Source organism: Terrapene carolina, unplaced genomic scaffold, assembly GCF_002925995.2.
Source record: "Terrapene carolina triunguis isolate 2854851 unplaced genomic scaffold, T_m_triunguis-2.0 Scaffold233, whole genome shotgun sequence".
NCBI lineage: Eukaryota > Metazoa > Chordata > Testudines > Emydidae > Terrapene > Terrapene triunguis.
In genome coordinates, this window is record NW_020664584.1 from 12,744,430 (window position 1) to 12,767,813 (window position 23,384).

Here is a 23,384-nt window from a genome sequence, read left to right on the forward strand (position 1 = left end):
GAGGTGTTGTCGTGGTTTCTGCCTATTGAGCTTGTTGACTGCCTCCCTCTCCAAGGCAGCCCGTCCTGACGGCCTCACCCAGAGCAGCCCATCCTGATGGCCTCCCTCTCCGAGGCAGCCCATCCTGACTGCCTCACCCAGGGCAGCCCGTCCTGACGGCCTCACCCAGGGCAGCCCATCCTGACTGCCTCACCTGCAGCCCTGGCGGTGCCCCCTTTGCAGGCTCCCTGGGGATTGTGCACATGCCAACGGGCAGCGCAGCGTAGGGCATGCAGCATCCCCAGGCTGGGCCATACCAGACTGCCCTAGCTGTGGGGAGTAGGGACTCCAGAGAGAGGGGACGAGCCCAGAGGGAGCAGCAGGATCCCCTCTGGTACCTGCCAGAGGCTGTGGGAAGACAAGGAGATGAGGGGGCCCAGGGAGATTGGAATGGAGGGAGGAGGCCTCCAACAACCCTCTGGTAAGACTCCCACCTACTCCCCTCAACATTAAGCACCCCCCCCCCCAATGACAGGAGCTCCAAACCTGACCACTCACGTACCCAGCACGCTGGCAGCTTCCCCAGGGCTTACTCTGTCACTGGCCTCTCTGCTGCCGCTGCCGCAAGGGGCCTGTTCTGGTGGTGGCTGTGTGATGTGGCCATGTCCCCTCCCACACACCCCTCCTTTCAGCCAGGCCACAGAGAGCGGCTAGGCAGAAATGGCTTCAGTCACTACTGCCCTGCAGCGGTTTGGAAACAGGGCCGGGCTCCCTCTCCCTTCCCATGCCCAGCTTGGGTATGGGGCAGTGCTGTGGAGCGGACTGAGGGATTTGTGGCTTTCTGTACCACTTGGTTCAGTCTGTGTTTGCTCCCTGGGCACTGCTCTCCGAGTTTGGTTCTTGCCACATTCGCTGCACTCTGTATTAACATCACATCTCCTCCCTGGATGGGACCTTTCTAAGATGCCAGTCTGGAATATCCCGCCAGGAGGAGTCACCCTAGGGAGAGATGGGCATGGGCTAACGGCTACCTCTTTCTGTCTACTAGGACTCTGCTAACAAGCAGCTACGGTACAACATGCACCAGCTGCAGGGGAACAAGCAGTATGGGACCGAGAAATCGGGGAACCTCTTTAAGAAAAGTGATGGGTAAGTGCAGATCTCATTAGTCTGTAGTGTAGGATCTCCAGTGCAGCCCCGCAGCCCCCTCAGCTGAGTTACTGAGCTGACCTTGATACTGTGTCTCCCTCACAATGCGTTCATTTTGGATCAGACGGGAACAGTGCTGTGTGCAATGAAAACTAGGGGCAGCAGCATAAACAAAGCCAAAGGGGAATGAGAAATAACATGGGGGGGCAGTTTCTAGTGACAATCTGCGTGGGGGCTGGGCTTAGGGATGGCAGCACCGTGGTCCCAGGAGCATTCACTGCAGACTCCCAAGCTGAACCTCCTTTGGTTTTTTCTACCAGTTCCAAGTCTCTCCAGGTCCCTTTCCTATCCTCCCCACGCTCAGTGGCATGACACTCTGCCTGGGTTAGCCTCCCCTGCACACTTCACTAATGTCGCTCCCCCGCAACATTAAGGAAGATATTAAATGATGGAACAGTGATCTTCCTGCACAGACCAAAACCATTCACAGGAGCTCAGTACCATGATCCCTCTGTGACAGAGGGGGCAGGGAAGACACAGGGCAGTGAAGGGGCCACAGCTGGTGGATGGCAGAACCAGGAATAGAAGCCAAGTCTCCTGCTCCACTGCCTTATACGCAATGGGAGGGAACACAGGGCAGCTGGGATGCTAAGAGACGCGTACGACGATGGTGTCCCAGATCAGGGCTGGCTGCACCTGTCCCCACCTTGGGTCTCTCTGAATGCATCTCCTCCAGATCTGAGACCTCTAGCTTTCACTTCTGTGAGTGGAGTCCTGTGATTTCCCCCACTCAGACCGGGTCCTTGTTTTCCAACCACATTTGACCAACAGGTCCGACTGGACTAGGAACGTGTGTTTCTTCCTTTGGGGAGCTGTGATGAATACAGTGACCCAAACTGCTCCTGTTGTCTGTTGTGAACAGCAGTAACAGCTTAATGAGAGAAAAGGATTTTAAAACAACAGCAGGCCTACACACGACTCTGCTATGATAGAGACCTCTTTCTTCTTCAAGTGATGGCCCTCTATGGATTCCAAACGTGGGTGCACATGTGCATCATGTGCCAGAGCGGGGACGATTCTGTAGCAGTGTCTGTTGACCCGGATGTGCATCATGCATTGTCCTTGTATCCACAGCCAAGGTTATAAGAGGTTGTGTGCATCGACTCTGCTCCAATTCCCTCTTACCGCCACATGGGCAGAGTCGGAACCCCTGTTCCTCTGCGTTCTTAGCCTAGCTAAGAGAGTTGATAGTCTGTTCTGCCTTTGCGTACATAGTTACAAATAGTATTTTTCTTGTTTTTATAATGTATTGTAATTAGTTAGGTTTCCTTTCCGACTTCTCCCGTTGGGGAAACTTCCTCACCTGGGGACTATGCCCTGGCAAGTCAGCTTCAGAAACTGCTCTTTGTGCCTGCGCTCCTTCTCTGTGAGCGACGAGCACCAACAGTGCCTCTACTGCCTCGGCGAAGCCCATGTTGTGGCCCACTGCACCATTTGACATTTGTTCCCAACCCGAACACGGGAAGCCAGGGAACTTTGTCTTTGTAAGTTCCTCGTGGAAGAGGCTATGTGCCCATGTATCTGTCGATACTACCGCCGCCTGACAAGCCCTCCTCTGACCATAAAAAGCACAGCCATGGGCATACGGACAGATCCCAGTCTGGGACTGCCCCTAAATGCAGCATTGCCTCCACGAACCAGGCCCAGTTGGGTGAGAAGTCACATGTTGACCTGGCTGCTGCAGCTCCCAAGTAGTCCAGGACAGAGAACAAAGAGAAACACTGCTGCATTCACCGGTGCTGCCACCAACTGCAGTGCAGTCACTGCTCCAGCAGCGTTGTCACTGCACCCGCCACTTACACTGCCAGGATCCTCCAGTCTGCCATGCGCAGTCCCCCACACACCCAGCTGCCTAGAACCGATTTCTTTCAGGATGTAGTCCGCATCAGGTGTGGGTTGTTACTGTTTGATGATACGCTGTATCTAGTGTGGGATGGTAGATGACAACTAGGGATGTGCAGTCAGAAGAGTTTTTTTCCCTCTACTGAAATAGATTCTTCTGGGATATTTGGGTAGCCCATTCACGTGGGTGGCTTCTCTGATGGAGTGTCCTTGTTTAGTGAAGGCGGTTTTAAGTGTGTTTAGGTGTGTATCCCGGACTTTCTCTCGGGAACATATTCTGTGGTATCTGATGCTTGGCTGTAGATAACAGATTTCTTGGCATGTCTGGGACTGTTACTGGATCTCTGAAGGTAGACATGGTGATCCATGCATTTCTTGTGCATAACTGTCTGTCGGGTTCCATTGCTGAAGCTGATCGTGGTGTCCAGGAAGTTGATGCTGGTGTGGGAGTGTTCTAGAGAGAGTTCAATGGATGGATGGTGGTTGTTAAAGTTGTGGTGGAAATCTATGAGGGAGTCTAAGTCATCTGTTCAGAGGATGGAAATATCATTGATGTATCTCAAGTATATCATTGATTTTGTGGGGCATTTTTCCAGAATAGTCCATGAAGAGGAACACCACAGACAACCATATACAAGAAATCCATGGATCACCACACCTACCTTCACAGATCCTGTAACCACTCCAAACACACCAAGAAATCTGTTATCTACAGCCAGGCACTCAGATATCACAGACTATGCTCCGAGGAGAAAATCAGGGATGCACACCTTAACACACTTAAAACTGCCTTCACAAAGCAAGGACAATCCACCAGAGAAGTAGATTGCATCATGGAACTGGCCACCCAAATACCTGGGAAGAACCTGCTTCAATACAGAAAAAGCGAGAGCCTCTGACTGCACACCCCCAGTTGTCACCTATCACCCCACATTGGAATCCATATGGGGTATCATCAAACAGATACAACCCATATTTGATGGGGACTACATCCTGAAAGAAAACTTTCTTGAACCCCTTTTCTGGCCTTCAAACCTCACTAAGCTCATCATCAGAAGCAGGCTCCCCACGGACCATGACACAACTCAAAGCGGCACCAGATCCTGCCAGAACAACAGATGCAAAACCTGCAGACATATCTCCATTGCTATGATGATCAGTACTCCCCACCACACACTTTTCAAGTTCCATGGGTCCTACACATGCCTATCCCAACATGAGGTGTACCTCATCCACTGCATCAAATCCCCCAAGTATGTGGCTGAAGCCAGACAATCACTATGCTCTCGAATTAACTCTGACAGAAAAATGAAAAAGACAAAAACACCAGATCACATGTAGGCAAACACTTTTCACAAAATGTTCACGCCACATCTGACCTCTCAGTCCTTGCTCTCAAAGGAAACCTGGACAACACCTTCAAAAGATGAGCCTGGGAACTTAGGCTATATCTACATTACCGCCTATGCTGGCAAAACATATGTCGCTCAGGGGTGTGAATAAACCACCCCCCTGGGCAACATAAGTTACACCGACATAAGCACTGGTGTGCAAAGCGCTATGCAGCTCTCTCCCATTGGCATAGAGCGTCTTCACCACACACACTGCAGCGGCGCAGCTGTATCAGTACACTGCGCCGCTGCAGCGATGTGTGTAGACATGGCCTTAAATTCATAACTCTCTGCCTGCTTGACATTAAAAACCATGGACTTAACAGAGACCCTGGATTTATGGTCTATTACAACAATTTGTAACACACCCTGCTGCCTACTAACCCTCCATTGTCATCCACTGCAAAGATGCTAATTGACCACTTCATTTTAAGTGGTCTCCTACAACATGTGAAACCCTTTTGCTTAACAATCTGTTCCACCTTAGAATTGTAGAAATTTAGGACTGGAAGGGACCTCAAGAGGTCATCTAGTTCAGACCCCTGAACTGAGGCAAGACTAAGTATTATCTAGACCAGTGGTTCTCAACCTTTGTGGACTCAGGGCCCATTTGTAAATGTTTATGGCCTGTCACAACCCAGTAAAAAGTTTGGGGGTAGAGGCCCTTGGGTGGTTTCAATTGGATCCTGCCCAGCACTCACCCCAGAGTGGTGGCTCCTGCAGCTCCAGTGCTGTGGGACTGGCTGGACTTGGCTTTCCGCTCTAGGCATTGCAATCTCAGGGGTTGCAGCGCTGCTCAGGTTTGGCCCTGCTCCCCTGACTTTGTGAGAGTGGAGTTGTGACCTGGCTCCTGAGGTGGCAGTGCCACTCACTCCCATTTGGCGTACTGGGACTCCTGTCATGATGACAGCTGGGCCAAATCTGAATGGCGTGGGGACCTCAGAGGTTGCAGTGCCTGGAGCAGGGAGGCGAGTCCAGCCTGTCCCATGGGACAGGAATCACAGGAGCTGCCATGCGACCTTTGAAACATTCTGGTGACCCAATGCTGGGTCCTGACCCACGGGTTGAGAAACCCTGCTCTACACCATCCCTGACAGGTGTTTATCTAACCTGTTCTTAAAAACCTCCAGCTTGGACACTCTGGTTACCTTCTCCAGACCTGAGGAAGAGCTCTGTATAAGCTTGAAAGGTTATCCCTTCCACCAACAGAAGCTGGGCCAGTAAATGACATTACCTTGCCCACCTTGTCTCGTGCGTAGATTATTACAGACACTTCCAAATCCGTCATGAGTTTGCAGTGCAATATGGCAGCAAAGAGGCCAGGTAAACCCTGGAAATGATCAGGGGCCGAAGGGATTGATGTGCAAAGGAGACTGGAAGGGCGTAACATGTCCAGCTTGGCTGAGCAGTGCCTGCAGGTGGGGAGGGGACAAGGCAGTTTACAAACCCCTGTGGGGTGTAAATATCAAGGCAGGAGAGGAATCTAGGACATGACAAGGGCTACAGCTAGAAGTGGAAGGGAGCACATGAACTGAGAGGCCTGGAGCGCATCCTAGCAGTGAGCTCTGCCAGGCTGGGACTGGCAGCAGTGGCATCCCATTGCTTAGGGAAAATGCTGTATACATCATCTCCAGTAAGAGGCTGTGCTGCCCGTCCATCACGCCTCTTGCAGTGTGCCACAGGCCACCTCGCTCAGCTCACAGCAGGCCAAGGGCTGCCCCGCCCTGCTCTTGCTACAACCCTCCCCCCACCTGCACGAGCCAGGCAGTTTGTCAGGAGCAGAAGCTGTGGCCTTAGCTGTGCCCTCCTCTCCTCTCTGCATTGCTACCTGCAGTGGTGCTGCTCTGCATGTTCCTTTGACAGGCTGGTCCCTGGCTGAAGGGGTCTCCAGCCCCCTGGGCAGAAGGACTTTGAGCATCTCCTTTGAAATGAGAGAATTCCCGGTTCATTTTCAGGTTGAGGAAGGTCTGGCAGAAGAGGAAGTGCACGATCCAGAATGGCTACCTGACCATCTTTCACAGCACGGTAGGGCCAGTGCCTCCATCACCTTCATGGCCCATGCTCAGAAGTGGTGGGCTGAAAAGGCCTGTGGGATTCAGTCCCTTCCAGGGAGTTGTGCAGATGATTAGCACTGTGATACCCACAGTGAGTCTAGTGGCTTTCCCTGAGCCTGACTGGAATCCCTGGAGTATGATCTTCTCCAGCCCCATGCTGCTGGCCTGACCCAATGCCCACTGGAGTCTTTCCAATGAGGCTGGAGTCCCTGTGCCCTCAGTGGACCACAGGCAAAGGCACTAGGGTCTTGCCCAGACTGAGAGCTTGCATGGCGAGTGCACCAAGCATCCGGGAGCAGGGGAAAGGTCATTGCTGTGATTTCTTTTATTGTTATTGATGATAGCACCAGTAAGGAGAATGTGCCTGGGTTACTGGGAAGGCCCACTGCGTTCTGTCTGGCTCCTGTCACTGGCCTAGCTGAGTGCTCACAGGCTTCAATGGATTTCCCCTCACAGCTCCCAAGGGAGGCAGGGCAGGGCTGTTATCCCCGTGGACAGAGGGGAACGGAGGCCAGAGAGACTAAGTGACTTCCCCAGGCTCTTACAGAGCAGGGTCTTGAACCTGAGTCTCCCAAGTTTAGGTTTGTCCCTAACCGCTGGAAAGTTCTTCCTCCCTGTTCCCTGCCTCAATAACCCTAATCGCTTGGGAGCATGGCAGGGACCTGCCCCCAGGGGTTGCTGTCCTAGCAATGCTGCGAGTACTAAGGCTCCATCTTCCATCCACTAGCTAAACCGCCCACCAGCCAAGCTGAATTTGCTGACTTGCCAAGTGAAGCCGAACCCGGATGATAGGAAGTGCTTCGACCTCATTTCACGTGAGTCCCATTGTTTGTTTCGTAATGCCTGGGGAAGGCCCAATTGGCAGCCGCGTGCTGGATTTCTGACTCAGGGCCCCGAGAAGGCAGCATGTCAGAGAACCAATGCAAGCAGGCAGCAAGGTGCAGGGCAGGGGCACTGATTGTGTGGTTCCAATGGGGAGCTATAGGCCAGGCCCAGGGCATGGAGATACAGACCATGTTTGCGAGGCCGTTTGCAGTTCTGAGCTTTCAAGCTGCTCGACAAACACCAAGCAGGGGTGTTGTGATGAAAGGGAATCTCCACAGCGGGATTCGCTGGAGTATGTCCATGCTGGATGTCTGCCTGGGTGGGTGACACTAGCAGGAGGAAAGCAGAGGTTCAGTTACAAACACATTGTAATGCAGGCAGCTTAGCCAACCACAGGTGTTCCTAGGTATTGGTTTTGCAGCTCCGAGTCAGGGCCCATTCTGCTGGGTGCTGTTCGTGCAATTCAGTGAAACACAACACCCTGGATGGCGTCCTGAAAGGACTTGGGGCTGAGGAAAGATTGACAGCAAGAGCGGTAGAGCTCAGTGATGCAGCACCTTCACAGCCTCAGATGCTTACGGGCATGTGGTCCAGAGCTCTTGCACCTGGCACCACCTTCGGGTGGGGCAGGCAGGGTGCTAACCCATGCACATTGGCTGCAGAGGCTAAGCGAGTGAATGGCGTAGGAGCGGCCCCTCTCTGTGTGCTGGACTGTGCCACACACCCTTCACCTGGGGAGTGCAGACAGCTGGCTCTGGGCGGCGTTGGTGCCCTCTGGGTGCTGGTTTGTTTCAGGTCTAAACACAAATGGTTCTGTGTATCTCAGATAACCGCACGTACCACTTCCTGGCAGAGGACGAGCAGGAATGCACCGCGTAAGTACCGGGGTGGGAGCAGAACGGCTCCTTGGGAGGGACAAGTACCAGCCCTGAGAGCTGCTGAATGGGAGCCAGCTCGTTGGGCCATCTCACTCTTCTGCCGCAGGCTGGAGCCCTGTGTCCTCCTCGCCCCTCCAGGAGGGAGGGCAGCAGTGTAGCCAGGCTGAGGCAGAGGCTGCTGATGCCTGATTTGCCCAAGGCCATGGCTGGAATTCAACAGCCCCTGGCTCCTGGGCCTGCGTGTGGAGCAGTAGAGCCAGCAGCCTCCGTGTTGCCTGGCCCTAGCACCAGCCAGCACAGTGGGACTTGCCTGCAAAGCTCTGCTGCCTCCAGCCTCCTTCTCTTGCCCATCCCCAGCTGTGGACGTGGGGGCTGAAAAGTGGCGTTCTCTGTTGGGCTGCCTCTGTCTGCCCTGCAGGGAGACGCAGCAGCCAGAAGGCAACAATGGCCTGTCTGAGTTCACTGGCCCTCACTACCAAGTTCCTGCCAGTAATGAGGTGTGGGGAGGAGCCTGCTGTGAGCCCACCCTACTTCCTCCTCTGAGCCTGCACAGGCCTGTAGCCAATGCTTTGGCCCACCCCAGGCAAGTGTTGGTGCAAGGCAAAAGGTGCTGGGCAGGTCTGGAAGCACAGTGCCCACCCCTGCAGCCCTGAGATGCTGCTCTGCAGCCACTCCGGGGCTCCTGCCAAGGGCCAGGGTGAGGCCATGGGGCAGAGTCCCTCCTCAGAGCAACGTGCATGTGCAGAACTCGAGGTCTCCACTGCCCCATCACCCTCCCCATGTTAGCCTTGAGCACAGCAGGGCAGCCATGGCTCATGCCTAGCCCTCGCCACTGCTCCCCCGTGCACCAGAGTACAGAGCCCGTACCCCCTTGCTGACATGGAACAGGGGCCCCTCTGACAGCAGCTTCCTCCTCCTCGCAGCTGGATTTCTGTTCTCAGCAACAGTAAGGAGGAGGCTCTGAACGTGGCATTCAGCCGGGTGCATGGCAGTCGAGAGAGCAGCATGGAGGGGCTGACCAGGGCCATCATCGAGGAAATCAAGTGCATGCCAGGGAACAGTGTGTGCTGCGACTGCTCAGCACCAGGTGAGCGTAGTCATGGGGGGACGGGACAGGGACAGGCACCCTAGAGCCGCTGCACAGTCAGCACCCAGCACAGTGATGCAGTGACCGTACTCCAGCCAAGCCAGCAGCCGTCTCGAATGCAGCCGCTAGCCCCTGCGCAGCCCTGGACTCCATTCACAGCATGGGGTTGCCGGAGCCATGGGTGGTAGGGAGCATCTGGGCACCTTACCCCCACCCCAGCCAGCACACCACTGCTCCCACCCCCCTCACCAGCACCATTCAGGGGCTTTCCACAACTCCCTGGGAAAATGCCCTGCACTCCTCCCTCCTGCAGAAATACCCGGTTTGGCAGGAGCCCCACATAGAGCTTTCCCTGAATTACAGCCTTGAGGGAGGGGGACCAAGGATCTGCCCTCAAGTTCCTTGGACCCCCCAGAATCAATGGAAGGATCCTGCTGTGACACTGCTCGGTGAGAGGAGACTGCGTCCTCTCAGCCATCACTTAGCTGAGCCCTTTGCACCTCCCAAATCAGTCCCTCTAGCCCCCCTCCCTCCTGCCCTTTGGCTCCTCCCACTCAGTCACTCCTGCCCTCTGCTGCTGGAATCCTAGGTCCGGTTCTGGTGCCCACTGTCCAAGAAGGATGCGGATAAATTGGTGAGGGTTCAGAGAAGAGCCACGCAAATGATGAAAGGATTAGAAACCTGCCTCACAGTGATAGACTCAAGGAGCTCACTCTATTTAGCTTAACAAAGAGAAGGTTAAGGCGGGATGTGATTAGTCTAGAAGTACCTACGTGGGGAACAAATATTTGCCGGTGGGCTCCTCAGTCTAGCAGAGAAAGTCTAACACCCCAGTGGCTGGAAGCTGAAGCTAGACACATTCAGACTGTAAGGAGGTATACATTTGGCGGAAGGAGTTACTAAGGAGAGTGGTGATTTCTCCATCCCTGGCAAGTTTTGAATGAAGACAGGGATTATTTGGAGTTCGCTGGCCTGTGTATGCAGGAGGACAGATTAGATGAGGCCTTGGAATCTGTGAGTATTAAAGGTGGGATGTCGGGCAAGAAACCCCAGGAACTGCCTTGTACTGGAGCACTGGCAGCATGATCACATCTGCTCTGGCAGCAGCCTACAAACCCCATCAGCACTTGCCCCTTTCCCAGGGGGAATGGAGGCACAGGGAGGAGAATGACTTGGTCAAGGTCATCCAGCCAGTTAGTGTCAGAGTCTGGCAGCCCCATCACTACCGGCAGTGATGGAAAGCGCATTGTGGGGGGATAGCTCAGTGGTTTGAGCATTGGCCTGCTAAATCCAGGGTTATGAGTTCAATCCTTGAGGGGGCCATTTAGGGATCTGGGGCAAAAATCTGTCTGGGGATTGGTCCTGCTTTGAGCAGGAGGTTGGACTAGATGATCTCCTGAGGTCCCTTCCAACCCTGGTATTCTATGATTTCCATGGGCCATCGGGGAAAGAGCATCTTCACCAAATTGCTACAGCTGCACCAGTGCAGATGTGGCATTTTAAGTGTAGACCTGCTCTGAGTGCCGCTGCGCACAGCATGCACAACCCACAGCAACAGCATGGCAAAGCAGCCAGCAGACCTGTCAGCTTCCATCCACAAACTCCAGGGGATGACAGTATCCAAGGGTGGGGAAAGGGCTCCCTGCCCAGACCCAACAGGGGCCAGCTGTGGGGAAGGGACTCCCTACTCTCCTCCCATCCCCATCCAAAGCTGGGACATTTTCAATTATTTTTACATGTTTGCCATGAACAGCCCCCGTTGCCATCCTCCACTCAGTCAATTGTGTAAAGTCAAGTGGCAAGCGGCTCCTTGGACCCTATGGCACTTCCCCTTCCTGTTCCTGGGGGGAGGGATAGTTCAGTGGTTTGAGCATTGGTCTGCTAAACCCAAGGTTGTGAGTTCAATCCTTGAGGGGGCCACTTAGGGATCTGCAGTCAAAATCTTTTTTTTTTTTGGATTGGCCCTGCTTTGAGCAGCGGGTTGGACTAGAGACCTTCTGAGGTCCCTTCCAACCCTGATAGTCTATGATTCTCGCATTTTTTTTCTACAGCCCAGATTCTCTGTTCTGTCCAGTTATGCCTCCCTGATTCCCTGCCTGGCCCCCAGCACAGACTAAAGCATCCTGGGGGTTGCTCTGACCTGCCCCAGCCGGATGTGGTCCCTGAGGGACCATCCACCAGCCTGAGATTGCCAGAGAGCCTTGTGCTCCAGCCATTCCCTCTGGGGCACCTGAGGCTGCAGGGAGGAAAGCAGAAGAGCTATGGCAGCTCTAGTCCCAGCATGGACTCCCTCCCTCAGTAAAGTGCACCTGGTCTGGGAGGGGGCATCGGGCTCTTACTGTCCATGTACCTTCACTCCCAGTTCAGCCTCTCTTCCACTCTCCTTCCTTCCCCGTCTCTGTCCCAGTCCATCCCCCTCCTCATCCTCTCCCTTCTCCACTTCCACCCCCTGCTCAGATGCCCCGCTGTAGAGTGAGACTGAGTGGTTGACAAGGTGCCTTGCCCACCCCACCCTGTGCCCGTGACTGCCCAGCACTTTGGGCAGGATAATGGGGCTAACCAGAGCAATGCGCTGTCTCCCCAACAGACCCAGCCTGGCTCTCCATTAACCTGGGCATCCTGATCTGCATCGAGTGCTCCGGGATTCACCGGGAGATGGGCGTGCACCACTCCCGCATCCAGTCGCTGTCTCTGGACAAGCTTGCAACCTCCGAGCTCTTGGTAGGGAACTGTCCGCGCGCGGTCCCCCAGAGCGCCCCCTCCCGCTCTGTCGCCACCTGTGCTCCCTCGGGGAGACCCCTCCTGCTCTGTCACCACCTGCGCTCCCTCGGGGCACCCCCCTCCCGCTCTGCCGCCGCCCGGGCCCCCTCAGGACACCCCCCCGCTCTGCCGTTGCCTATGCTCCCTCAGGGCGCCCCCCCGCTTCGCTGCCGCCCACGCACGCTCCCTCAGGGCGCTCTCCCCGCTCCGCTGCTGCACATGGGCCGGAGCCTCAAAGCAAGCTTACAGGGAGAGGCGGGCTCTCTGTGCCCATGATTACCTGGCCCCTGCCCTTGGGCTCTACTGTCCAGCACCCTCCCCGCCCCCGGTACACTGGCTGGCATGCGCTCCCAGCTCTCAGCATGGCGCTGTATGTTGCGCCAACTTGTTTTGTGCCTGTTTGTTTTGCAGCTGGCTAAGAACATTGGCAATTCTGGCTTTAACGACATTCTGGAAGCCAACCTCCCCAGCCCTTTGCTGAAGCCCACAACTGGCAGTGATATGTAAGTAGTTTCTCAGGAGCCCGGAGCCAAGACAAACCTCTCCGGATAGGGCTTTGGGGTATTAGCTGTGGAGCATTGGGGTGCTTAGCCTATCTCCTGCACCTGTTTGGAATGCACTGTATATTCCCAATCGCCCTCCCAATTTTCTTGGAACAGATGCCTGGGTTCCTCCGGGAACGCTCAGTCATGGAATGAGGGAGCCGGCCAGCATTTCTTTCTGGAGGATTCCACAGACTGTTCTGGACATTTAACAAGGACAGACACAGCAGAGAGGCAGTTCAAGCAGGAGGGATGTGACTTCAGGGCTGAGATTTCCAGAGCTGCCTGGAGCATGGTTGCCCGGTTTCCTTTAATGTTACTGGTAGATTTCCCTGGGTGTCAATGAGAACAGTTAGATCAATGCTGAGTGCATTGGAAAACACTCCTCCGCATGGGAAGGTGTCATGGGCAGGGGCATACCCTTGGGTGCCAACTCTTCAGTAACGACCTTCACATCAATTACATTTCAGATCAGACTATGGGCCCAGCCCCCCATTGCCCCAGGGCACAGTAGGTCGTGTGCCCCAGGGCATGGTGAGCAGTGGATGCTACTGAGTTGGAATGGCAGCATTTTACAGCCACTGGGCACAGGTGTAAATGCCAGTGCTGGGCGCAGCCCAAAAGGGGATCAGGTCCACCGTGAGTGAGGGCAGAAATCCAACAAAGGGAGTGTAAACACACAGTAGAAATAACAAGGCGAGATTCATTTTGGAAAAATACAAGACTGTACTTCTAGGGAGAAATAACACCAAATAAGCCCACAGCAGGTGGGAACAGGAACAGCTGCCGGAGAGCTGTCAGCAAATTCCACTGTGCTTCCAGCGCACTGAGGTGCCCCAAGGGAATCTGGGCTGCCTGGATAAAGGTGTCTGTGACAGGATCCCTGGGGTGCAAGCTGCGACTGTGGGACTGCTGCCCCCTTAACTGACTAATCTGGGTTGTCTCTCACAATGCCTTACTGGTCACATGCAGCAAACCCCTCCAGGTGCTATCGTCACTCAGTACAACTGCATGTGGAGCCCCACACCCAGCTAGATTGCATGAATGCCCCCAGAGCCACTCACAAATCACAGAGAGAAAAGCACCAGCCAGATTCCCTCAGCTCCCAGCCTAGTACCTCAGGAATATACCATCTTGCACTGCTCGAGACCCTTTCTTGAGCAATGCAAATTATTAATTGGTTCACCACTTCATGAATGGAAAGTGGATATACACCAGCCTTTGCAAACCTGAGCACATTTACCAAACACTTCAGGCAAACTCACTGGTAAAGATAAACAGTTAAACAAATTTATTGGCTACAAAAGATAGATTGTAAGTGATTATAAGTGATAGGCAAAAAGTCAGAGTGGTTACCAAAGGAAAATAAAATTTAAACACTCAGTCTCAACCTTAACTCTTATCACACTAGACAGTATTTAGATCAAGCAATGTTCTCACCCCCTCTGAATCTTACAGTTCTCAATATACAGGTTTGTCCCTTAAACCTGGGCCAGTCTCCTCTGTTGAAATCTTCTGTCTTCTGAGCATCCTTGTTGCTTGCAGCATAGGTGAGGGGAGGAGAAAAGACCAAGCATGGGGCCACTGTGTTCTGTTTTATACCCTTAGTCCCATGTGCTTGGAGAACACATGTCCAGGCATGTCTGGTGGGCATTGCTGAGTCACCAGGCAAGGTTGAGCAATTCCCCTGGTGTGGCTTTGTGCAAGTGAGTCATTGTATTGTAGCTCCCTTGCTGGACAATGGCTGTTTGACACCTGCCCGGGCGTTGGTTATCCCCCTGGTTATTGTCTTTGGGGAGCTAGTATCTGGGCGCTTCCCAAACCCACAGCATATTTAAGTGACAGCCATGCAACACAATTCTCATAACTTCACATGCATTAATGATACACATATTTAGATGGAACAGTGGGTTTCAGCAGATCATAACCTTTCCCGTGATACCTTGCATGGCCTGCTTTATATGCAATATCACAACTATATACAAATGACGAATATGGGGGTTACAGGGTGCTCCCCTGGGGTGTAGAGTGTTATAGTGTCAATCACAGACCAGGGAGGCGACTGCACTGGCACCTCTCGAGATCCCCTGGACATTGAAGTCCAGGCTGGTGATCTCCTTCTAAGCTCTGCTCTAGCTCAACCATAAGTTCTGGGCTGGATCTGGGAATTCCTGGGTGGGTTCTCTGGCCTGTGTTTGCAGGAGGTCAGACTAGATGATGCTAATGGGCCCTCTGGCCTTAACATCTATGAATCTCTAAACACTGCATCCAGCTCTGGGCATTGCCCTGTCAGAAAGATATAGACGAAGGCCTGAGAGCAATGGAACCAGCCATGAAGTGAGAGGCTCTGCTTTGTAAGGAAAGAATAGAGAGCTCAATCTGCAGAACGTGGCTAAAGCAAGACTGTCTGGGGGGCACACACAACTAGGCGTGGAGTGGTCTAAGTGTGATCTGTGGGGCTAGAACCTGGGGAAATGGGAGGAAACTGAGAGAGAAAAGAGAGGCTGCATCTCAGGAAGTGCCCCCTGAGCTATATGAGGTGATGCAAGCGCCTCCCAGGGGACAGGGCAGGAATCCCATGACTTGGATATTTAAAACGAGATGGGACAAAATGCTAGAAAACAAACCCTGGGGAACAATCCTGCCCTGGCCAGGATAGGCTGGAAGGGCCAGCAGGTGTCTCCATCGCTAGCTTCCAGCATTCTGTGACCCGCAGTGCTTGCCGCTGGTGAAAGCCCCTGAAGCCCACCTGTTCAGAGGGCAGCAGCAGGGGTTGATGTGCTCTTGTGCACCATGCTGGTACTCTGCTCCCCCCTCAACTCCTGCCCTGCCCATCCCTCACCTCACAGTACCATGCCTTAGTGTAGCGCATTGCAATCCATATGGAGAAATCTACAGAGTGCCCCCGAGGCAGGGCGGCATTGCTAACCCGACACATCAAAATCATGTGTCAAGCCCAGATATCATGAGATGATAACATTTGATAAGAACATAAGAGTGGCCATACTGGGTCAGACTAAAGGTCCATCAAGCCGAGTATCCTGGCTTCCAACAGTGGCCAATGCCAGGTGCCCCAGAGGGGATGAACAGAACAGGTAATCATGAAGTGACCCATCCCTCTCGCCCATTCCCAGCTTCTGGCAAACAGAGGCTAGTGCCACCATCCCTGCCCATCCTGGCTGATAGCCATTGATGGACCTACCCTCCATGAATTTATCTAGTTCTTTTTTTGAACGCTGTTATTGTCTTGGCCTTCACAACATCCTCTGGCAAAGAGTTCCACAGACTGACTGTGTCTTGTGTGAAGAAATACTTCCTTTTGTTTGTTTTAAACCTACTGCCTATTAATTTCATTGGGTTCTTGTGTTATGAGAAGGAGTAAATAACACTTCCTTATTTACTTTCTCCATTCCAATCATGATGATGTCCTTTGCCTTCTGATTTGTGGGCCTTTCGCTTACATGTGGGACATTGCTTCCAGTGGCCAGAAACTGACTTTTGAAGAATAGAAACCGTGATTCTCACATAATCACCTGACTGCAGCAGCTGCAGTTTAAGACAGCACCAAATATCTCGAGAGTTGGCAGTGCTTCTGGAGCATGATCTGGGGAGCTGTGCAGGAGGGTGGGGGCCAGGCAAGAGGAAAGGAGGGGCAGAGGTAAGAAGGAACCAGCAGCAGGAGAGGAGGGGAAGCACCACCTCTCTGATGGCTGCCTGCCTTGGCAGCCTTGAGCCTATGCCTGCCTTGCCCAGGAGTGGAGCAGGAGCAATCGGGATCAGGAGCACAAGGCCTATGCATTCCCATGTGAATTCTAACTCTCTTCCCATGCTGGCACCACCCCAGGGCCCTTCGGAAAGATTTCATCATCTCCAAGTATGTCGAGAGGAAATACGCCAAGAGGAGCTCTAGGAGCCCAGCTGCCCAGCGCCGGGAGCTACAGGAAGCCATCAGGTGGAAGGACTTATTTGCATTGCTCCAGGCCTATGCCGAAAAGGTGGATTTAAGTGAGCTTGTTCTGGAGCCTGTGCAGGTGAGGATGCCCCTGTGCTGGGTGCCCCAAGAGGCAGTGTGGATGGAAGGGAGCAGCCCAGGCAGGGACAGTGCAGACTGGGGCAGTGGGACCACGTCACTGACCGGGGGGGACAGGCATGGGGCACAGTGCTGAGGCAGTGCCCAGGCCTGCGATAAGGGGCTGACACACAGGCATGTGGTAAGGCGCCCAACACCTCTGGTAGGGTCCAGGGTCAAAAAGGGGTCTGGGTTCTCTGTCTCCAGTGGCTGCTGCTACACGGCCCCAGTTTTTCTTACCTTAAGTCAGAGGTTTCAGCTCTTTCTTCTTGCTCCTGCTGCTTTTGGCACCTGTGTTGGCTTTCCAGAGGCAGTGCCCCCATCTGGCCCTGTCAGGAAGCACAAGCTCTTGGTAGATGTGCAATTTCTTTGCCGTTTGTTTTTCTTCCTTTCCTGCCTCCTGCAGCAGCTATGATTGGCTGTTCTTCCCCAGGAGGTGGGGAAGTGGGAAGCAGCCGTTCAGAGGGGGATTTCCTCCAGGCCGGCTAAAATGTGTTAAGGCTGCAGCTTCTCCTATCATTGTGAGACTGGCTCCAGCAGGGTCTAGAATCCCGTGACTGTGATAAATTTGGGAGAGTTGGCCACACTGGCTGTACTATTAGTGCATGAAAGCACTGTGCTTTGTTTCAGGTAAGGTTGCACTGCAGCTAGCATCCCTTGGCACACCCTTCTCCTCCTGAGAGTCTGGCTCCAAAACTGTGCAGAAGGGGTGGTAAGAGCAGAGGGCTGCTGGCTTTGAGGTGGTGAGAGCTTTGGAAAGCAGAGGCAGAGCTAGGGGTGGGGTTGATTCTCTGGGGTGTGCGGTTGTGCTAGTGGGGAGGCGAAGGCTCTGGGCTGAGCAGATGGAAAGTTCCATTGGATGGCTTCACTTTGCATTTCCGTCATCTTTAGAGTTTCTGTAGAGCAATTTTAACTGATCCCCAGTGTAGTGTTTTGACATATGATTTTCCTGGTCTCTGGAGACTTGGGTAGGGTCTCCAACACAGTGACGATGCCTTTCAAGATGGGCAGGACCTTTGTCAGAGCACCCAGCGGGCTCAGAGCTCGCTCTCCGCACTTTCAATAAGATCCTAGTATTCACCAAAAAGCTCTTTGAAAAGCTGTTCTACTGGCTCATACTCTGCTCCTGAATCGGCTCAGCGGTGTGACAGGCGTCCTGCCAAGGTGGATAAAAAGCAGTGGTTTACCCAAAAAATTAGACTTTTTAAATTCAAAATTAATTTTTTTTTATTTTGTTGTTTAAATTATAATATTTTTTCTTTCCCAATGAAATCTGAATTTAATACAAAATATGTTAAGGCCTAAACTTATTATAATCTCTTCTTAAACGTTGAAATAAAAAATAAATATGTTAATTCAATGAGCCACTGCTTTTCTATATCAAGAAAAAATCGGGGGACAAACATCGAACTTTGGAGGTCAAGCTTTATGACTATGGCACAATAGGTCATGTGCTGTGGTAAGGGCCTGATCTTGTGGTGGACCCGGGGCTGTGCTACTGGGTTTAAGAGACAGAGAAAGTCATCACAGGTGCTGGGACCCAGCCTGTGACTCCTGGAGACACCATCATATATCTCACCAGGATCATCCACTGAACCCATCTGGGAGGGTCTCATACTCCTGTTTTATAGCTTCTCCCTCCCTGAGTTCTGTTCGGCTCAGTTCTCAGATTATGAATATTTACGACTCCACCCACCATGGAAACTTACTAAGGGACAGTATTCATCTGAGTGCAGCCTCTTGGGTTGATTTCAACACCTGGGAACTGGAGGGGGGAAAACTGCCATGGCTTCAGCTCATTTAAAAAAAACAACCTATCTGGGAATATTTTCAAGAAATTCCTTTACCTCTGGGTAAAAAGGGAACAGGAGTCAAATGTAAACAGTGCAACAAGGAAACGCAAGGCCTGGTTGTCAAAAGGAAACAACATTAATAAAGGGCCGCTCAGAAGGCAATAACTTTGAAGCTGTTGTGGACTTGTCTGACCAATCTGAATCAGCTGGTTAGTAAACTTATTTTTGCACCATTCTTACAGACTGCCGGCCATGCTTTACTATGCTAGTAAATGATTACTTAGATTATTGTCATACATTTGTGTTTTGAGTGGATTAATTGCTTATGAATTTCAATATATTTGTGTTCAGAATATAATTGGTATGTTAGTTTGTTGTGGGAGTATTTATCAATTACATTTTTACTGTTACTGCTGGACTTCTGAAGTGATCTTTTATTGCTCAGTATAATCAAGCATCCTAGGTGAAGTTTACCTGTTTAAAAGTAAAGTTTTATTAGGCATTTATGAATTTTGGCATTAAAATTTTTTCCAAGCTGTTTGATATGTTACTAGAGGTAAAGGTTCAAAAAATTTAGATAATTCTTATGATTTATTAATTATTTTCCCTATGAAAATGAGTTTAGAATAAATTATATCATTTCAACTGTGGCACAAACAGCTTCAGTAGGAGGAATCTTTCATTTACAATCCCATTTTTAAAAAAAAACAGCGCACTGAGTAATAGTGAGTGAGTGACTTTTTGACCCTTTTGTTTCAGGGTCCAGCTTAGACAGGAGGGGTTATAAATGTCCATCATTTGCAATATCTACAACTTTAGAGTCATCGGCTGGTACCATCGGCAGTGCTACAACTAAACATATGTCAGACAGTAAATTACCAGTATCAAAAAAACAAAAAAAGACTTTCTTCATCCTCCAGTAAAACCATGGCTCCATTTGTAATCAGTACCAGCACATTCCAGCAAAGTTCCATAGATGAAATGGTTGCTCAGTTCATTTATGCAATAATTTTTTCCTTTTGTCTTGTTCAGAACAAACATTGCATTGACATGATTCAATCATTACAACCAAGCTGTGCTCCACCTGGCAGAGCAGACATTGCAGGAAGGGTGCTGGATACAGTATATGAGAAGGAAATCGAACAGTGTGCAAAAACATTGACAGGAAATTCGTTAATCTGAGTCTTGATGAGCAATGTACACATCGATCCAGTAATATGTGCTTGTGTGGCAACAGACAATAAGGTTGTGTCTCTCACAGAAACAATTGATACATCAGGAAATGCATATACAGCAGAATACTTAAGAAGTAGCAATACAAGCTGTAACAAACTGAAGAAAAAGTCAAGTGTCAAGTGTGTAGCTTTGTCACAGACAGTGCTGCAAATGTAGCTGTGACCATGGTCACTGGAGGGGCTATACTGAGAATACTCAACCAGAGCAAACTACAAAGAATAAGGTAGACGATCCCCCAAACTGGTGGTTTATTCTTATAATTAGATTCACCAAGCCAGCAACAAAACAGCTTCTGTAAAACCTGACTGGTTACTCAGAAGCCAAAATACAGTTCCTTTTAAGCAATCCAGCCTTTGGGTCACACCCAGACAGCCAAGTCTATATAGTGAGGGTTATTTGAGACCTTATTCACCATATAGAAAGTTCTACCAATCACAAGAGATCAGACACATTACCCATCAGGTCAATGAATATTTCAGATCTCACTCAAATACATATTTACAGCCAGTTTTTATTAGCTAATCTAATATTTATTACTAAAAAGAAAATAGAGTTATTTTGGTTAAAAGATTATTATACATACAGATATGAATAAAGTTCTTAGGACAGTTTCACACCAGAGATGGTGAGGCTGCTGATTTATAGAAATTAGGGCTGTTAAGCGATTAAAAAAATTAATTGCGATTAATTGCACAATTAAAAAGATTAATTGTGCGATTAATCGCACTGTGAAACAATAATAGAATACCATTTATTTAAATATTTTGGATGTTTTCTACATTTTCAAATATCTATATCTATCTATCTATATATATATATATATATCTTTATCATGAAATTGAACTTACAAATGTAGAATTATGTACAAAAAATAACTGCATTCAAAAATAAAACAATATAAAACTTTAGAGCCTACAAGTCCACTCAGTCCTACTTCGAGTTCAGCCAGTCACTCAGACAAACAAGTTTGTTTACATTTGCAGGCGATAATGTTGCTCACTTCTTGTTTACAATGTCACCTGAAAGTGAGAACAGACGTTCGCATGGTACTGTTGTAGCCTGCTATAATATGAAATAGGTGGCAGAATGCAGGTAAAACAGAGCAGGAGACATACTATTCTCCCCCAAGGAATTCAGTCAAAATTTCATTAACGCATTATTTTTTTAACGAGTGTCATCAGCATGGAAGCATGTCCTCTGGAACGGTGGCTGAAGCATGAAGGGGCATACGAATGTTTAGCATATCTGACACGTAAATACCTTTCAATGCCGGCTACAAAAGTGCCATGCAAACGCCTGTGCTCTTTTTCAGGTGACATTGTAAATAAGAAGCTGGCAGCATTATCTCCTGTAAATGTAAACACACTTGTTTGTCTTAGCGATTGGCTGAATAAGAAGTAGGACTGAGTGGACTTGTAGGCTCTCAAGTTTTACATTGTTTTGTTTTTGAGTGCAGTTATGTAAAACAAGTTGCACTTTCACAATAAAGAGAATGCATTCTGGTACTTGTATGAGGTGAATTGAAAAATACTATGTATTTTGTTTATCATTTTTACAGTGGAAATATTTGTAAAATATTGTACACTTTGTATTCTGTGTTGTAATTCAAATCAGTATATTTGAAATGTAGAAAAACATCCAAAAATAGTTAATACATATTCAATTGGTATAAAACTGCGATTAATCGCGATTAACTTTTTTAATCATGATTAATTTTTTTAATTGTGATTAATTTTTTTCAGTTAATCGCGTGAGTTAACTGTGATTAATCGATAGCCCTAGTAGAAATCCTTCTGAAATTAATTTTAAAAGATATAGTACAATAGGCAGTACATATGCAGAGTTTGTTCAAATCTTCCATAAGAATTGCAGGGCTAATCCAGAATAGACATGGAGACCTCAGTCTTGCAACTTCAACTTCTCCTGACCAAGTTTAAGCAGAACTGAGATGGTAAGGATCAGGCTCGAAAATTCCTTTATAGCCGAAGTGCAGCTGATAAGCCTCTTGGCAGCAAGTGGTCATAGGAGGCATTCCTTAGGTGAAGAATAGGTAATATACATTGTTGCTTTGAAGTAAATTCTCTATTTCCTAGGCATACAGCAATAACTAGTTGCATTGATTAGCATAAGGCAATTAACTATTCAGACAGTTCATAGGTAGTTTACTACAAACTTCAAAGAGAAATAAAGACAATTATATTATTAAACCACAAGTTTCATCTAAATATTAATATCCCCTTTTGATTGCTGAATCAATAAAATATAGTAATGAAACATTACAGACAGGAACCAATGTTTAGCATCTACAAGCTAATTAGATCACAGTGTTGAACTTCTAATAAGATATAGGTAAACGTAAACAATTAGTATCTACTTCTGATTCTCTAACAATACAGGCCTACATTTCAAGACTTCTAGTCTATAGTTAATATAGAGGACCTCTAGTCCTCTACACTGTGGAAAGGGATCTGGGGGTCATAGTGGACCACAAGCTAAATATGAGTCAACAGTGTAATGCTGTTGCAAAAAAAGCAAACATCCTTCTGGGATGTATTAGCAGGAGTATTGTAAGCAAGACACAAGAAGTAATTCTTCTGCTCTACTCCGCGCTGATTAGGCCTCAACTGGAGTATTGTGTCCAGTTCGGGGTGCCACATTTCAGAAAGGATATGGACAAATTGGAGAGAGTCCAGAGAAGAGCAACAAAAATTATTAAAGGTCTAGAAAACATGACCTATGAAGGAAGATTGAAAAAATTGGGTTTGTTTAGTCTGGAAAAGAGAAGACTGAGAGGGGACATGATAACAGTTTTCAAGTATGTAAAAGGTTGTTCCAAGAAGGAAGAAAAATTGTTCTTCTTAACTTCTGAGGATAGGACAAGAAGCCAAGGGCTTAAATTATAGCAAGGGAGGTTTAGGTTGGACATTAGGAAAAACTTCCTGTCAGGGTGGTTAAGCACTGGAATAAATTGCCTAGGGAGGTTGTAGAATCTCCATCACTGGAGATTTTTAAGAGCAGGTTAGACAAACACCTGTCAGGAATGGTCTAGATAATACTTAGTCCTGCCATGAGTGCAGGGGACTGAACTAGATGACCTCTTGAGGTCCCTTCCAGTTCTATGATTCTGTGATTCTATTTAACATGGCTTTGCTAACTATCTATAAGGAATGGCCCTATTTACCATTTCAATATTCTTCTAATATGTCTTTAAAGGTTGCTTTTACTTCAACCAGCCGGCTGGTTGCTTAACCCTCACTGGCTCAGCATCACAATAGCTAAAATGAGAAGAAATCTAAAAGAAAATAATGAATCATAGAATCATAGAAAATTAGGGTTGGAAGAGATCTCAGGAGGTCATCTAGTCCAACCCCTGCTCAAAACAGGACCAACCCCAACTAAATTATCCCAGGCAGGGCTTTGTCAAGCCGGGCCTTAAAAACCTCTAAGGATGGAGATTCCACCACCTCCCTAGGTAACCCATTCCAGTGCTTCACCACCCTCCTAGGGAAATAGTTTTTCCTAATATCCAACCTAGACCTCCCCCATTGCAACTTAAGACCATTTCTCCTTGTTCTGTCATCTGCCACCACTGAGAACAGCCTAGCTCCATCCTCTTTGGAACCCCCTTCAGGCAGTTGAAGGCTGCTATCAAATCCCCCCTCACTCTTCTCTTCTGCAGACTAAACAAGCCCAGTTCCCTCAGCCTCTCCTCATAAGTC

At 49.6% G+C, this 23,384-nt stretch overlaps 1 protein-coding gene across 1 annotated transcript in view; it reads left to right on the forward strand.

Moving 5' to 3' along the window:
• The window catches only part of LOC112113961 (arf-GAP with SH3 domain, ANK repeat and PH domain-containing protein 2-like), a 106,334-nt gene that overhangs the window by 46,198 nt on the left and 36,752 nt on the right, over positions 1–23,384 (forward strand). Inside the window, exons 10-15 of the mRNA XM_026656842.1 lie at positions 1,028–1,128; positions 6,377–6,446; positions 7,203–7,290; positions 11,853–11,986; positions 12,437–12,528; positions 16,412–16,598. Coding sequence (XP_026512627.1) covers positions 1,028–1,128; positions 6,377–6,446; positions 7,203–7,290; positions 11,853–11,986; positions 12,437–12,528; positions 16,412–16,598 — 672 coding nt within the window. The remainder of the gene's footprint in view (positions 1–1,027; positions 1,129–6,376; positions 6,447–7,202; positions 7,291–11,852; positions 11,987–12,436; positions 12,529–16,411; positions 16,599–23,384) is intronic.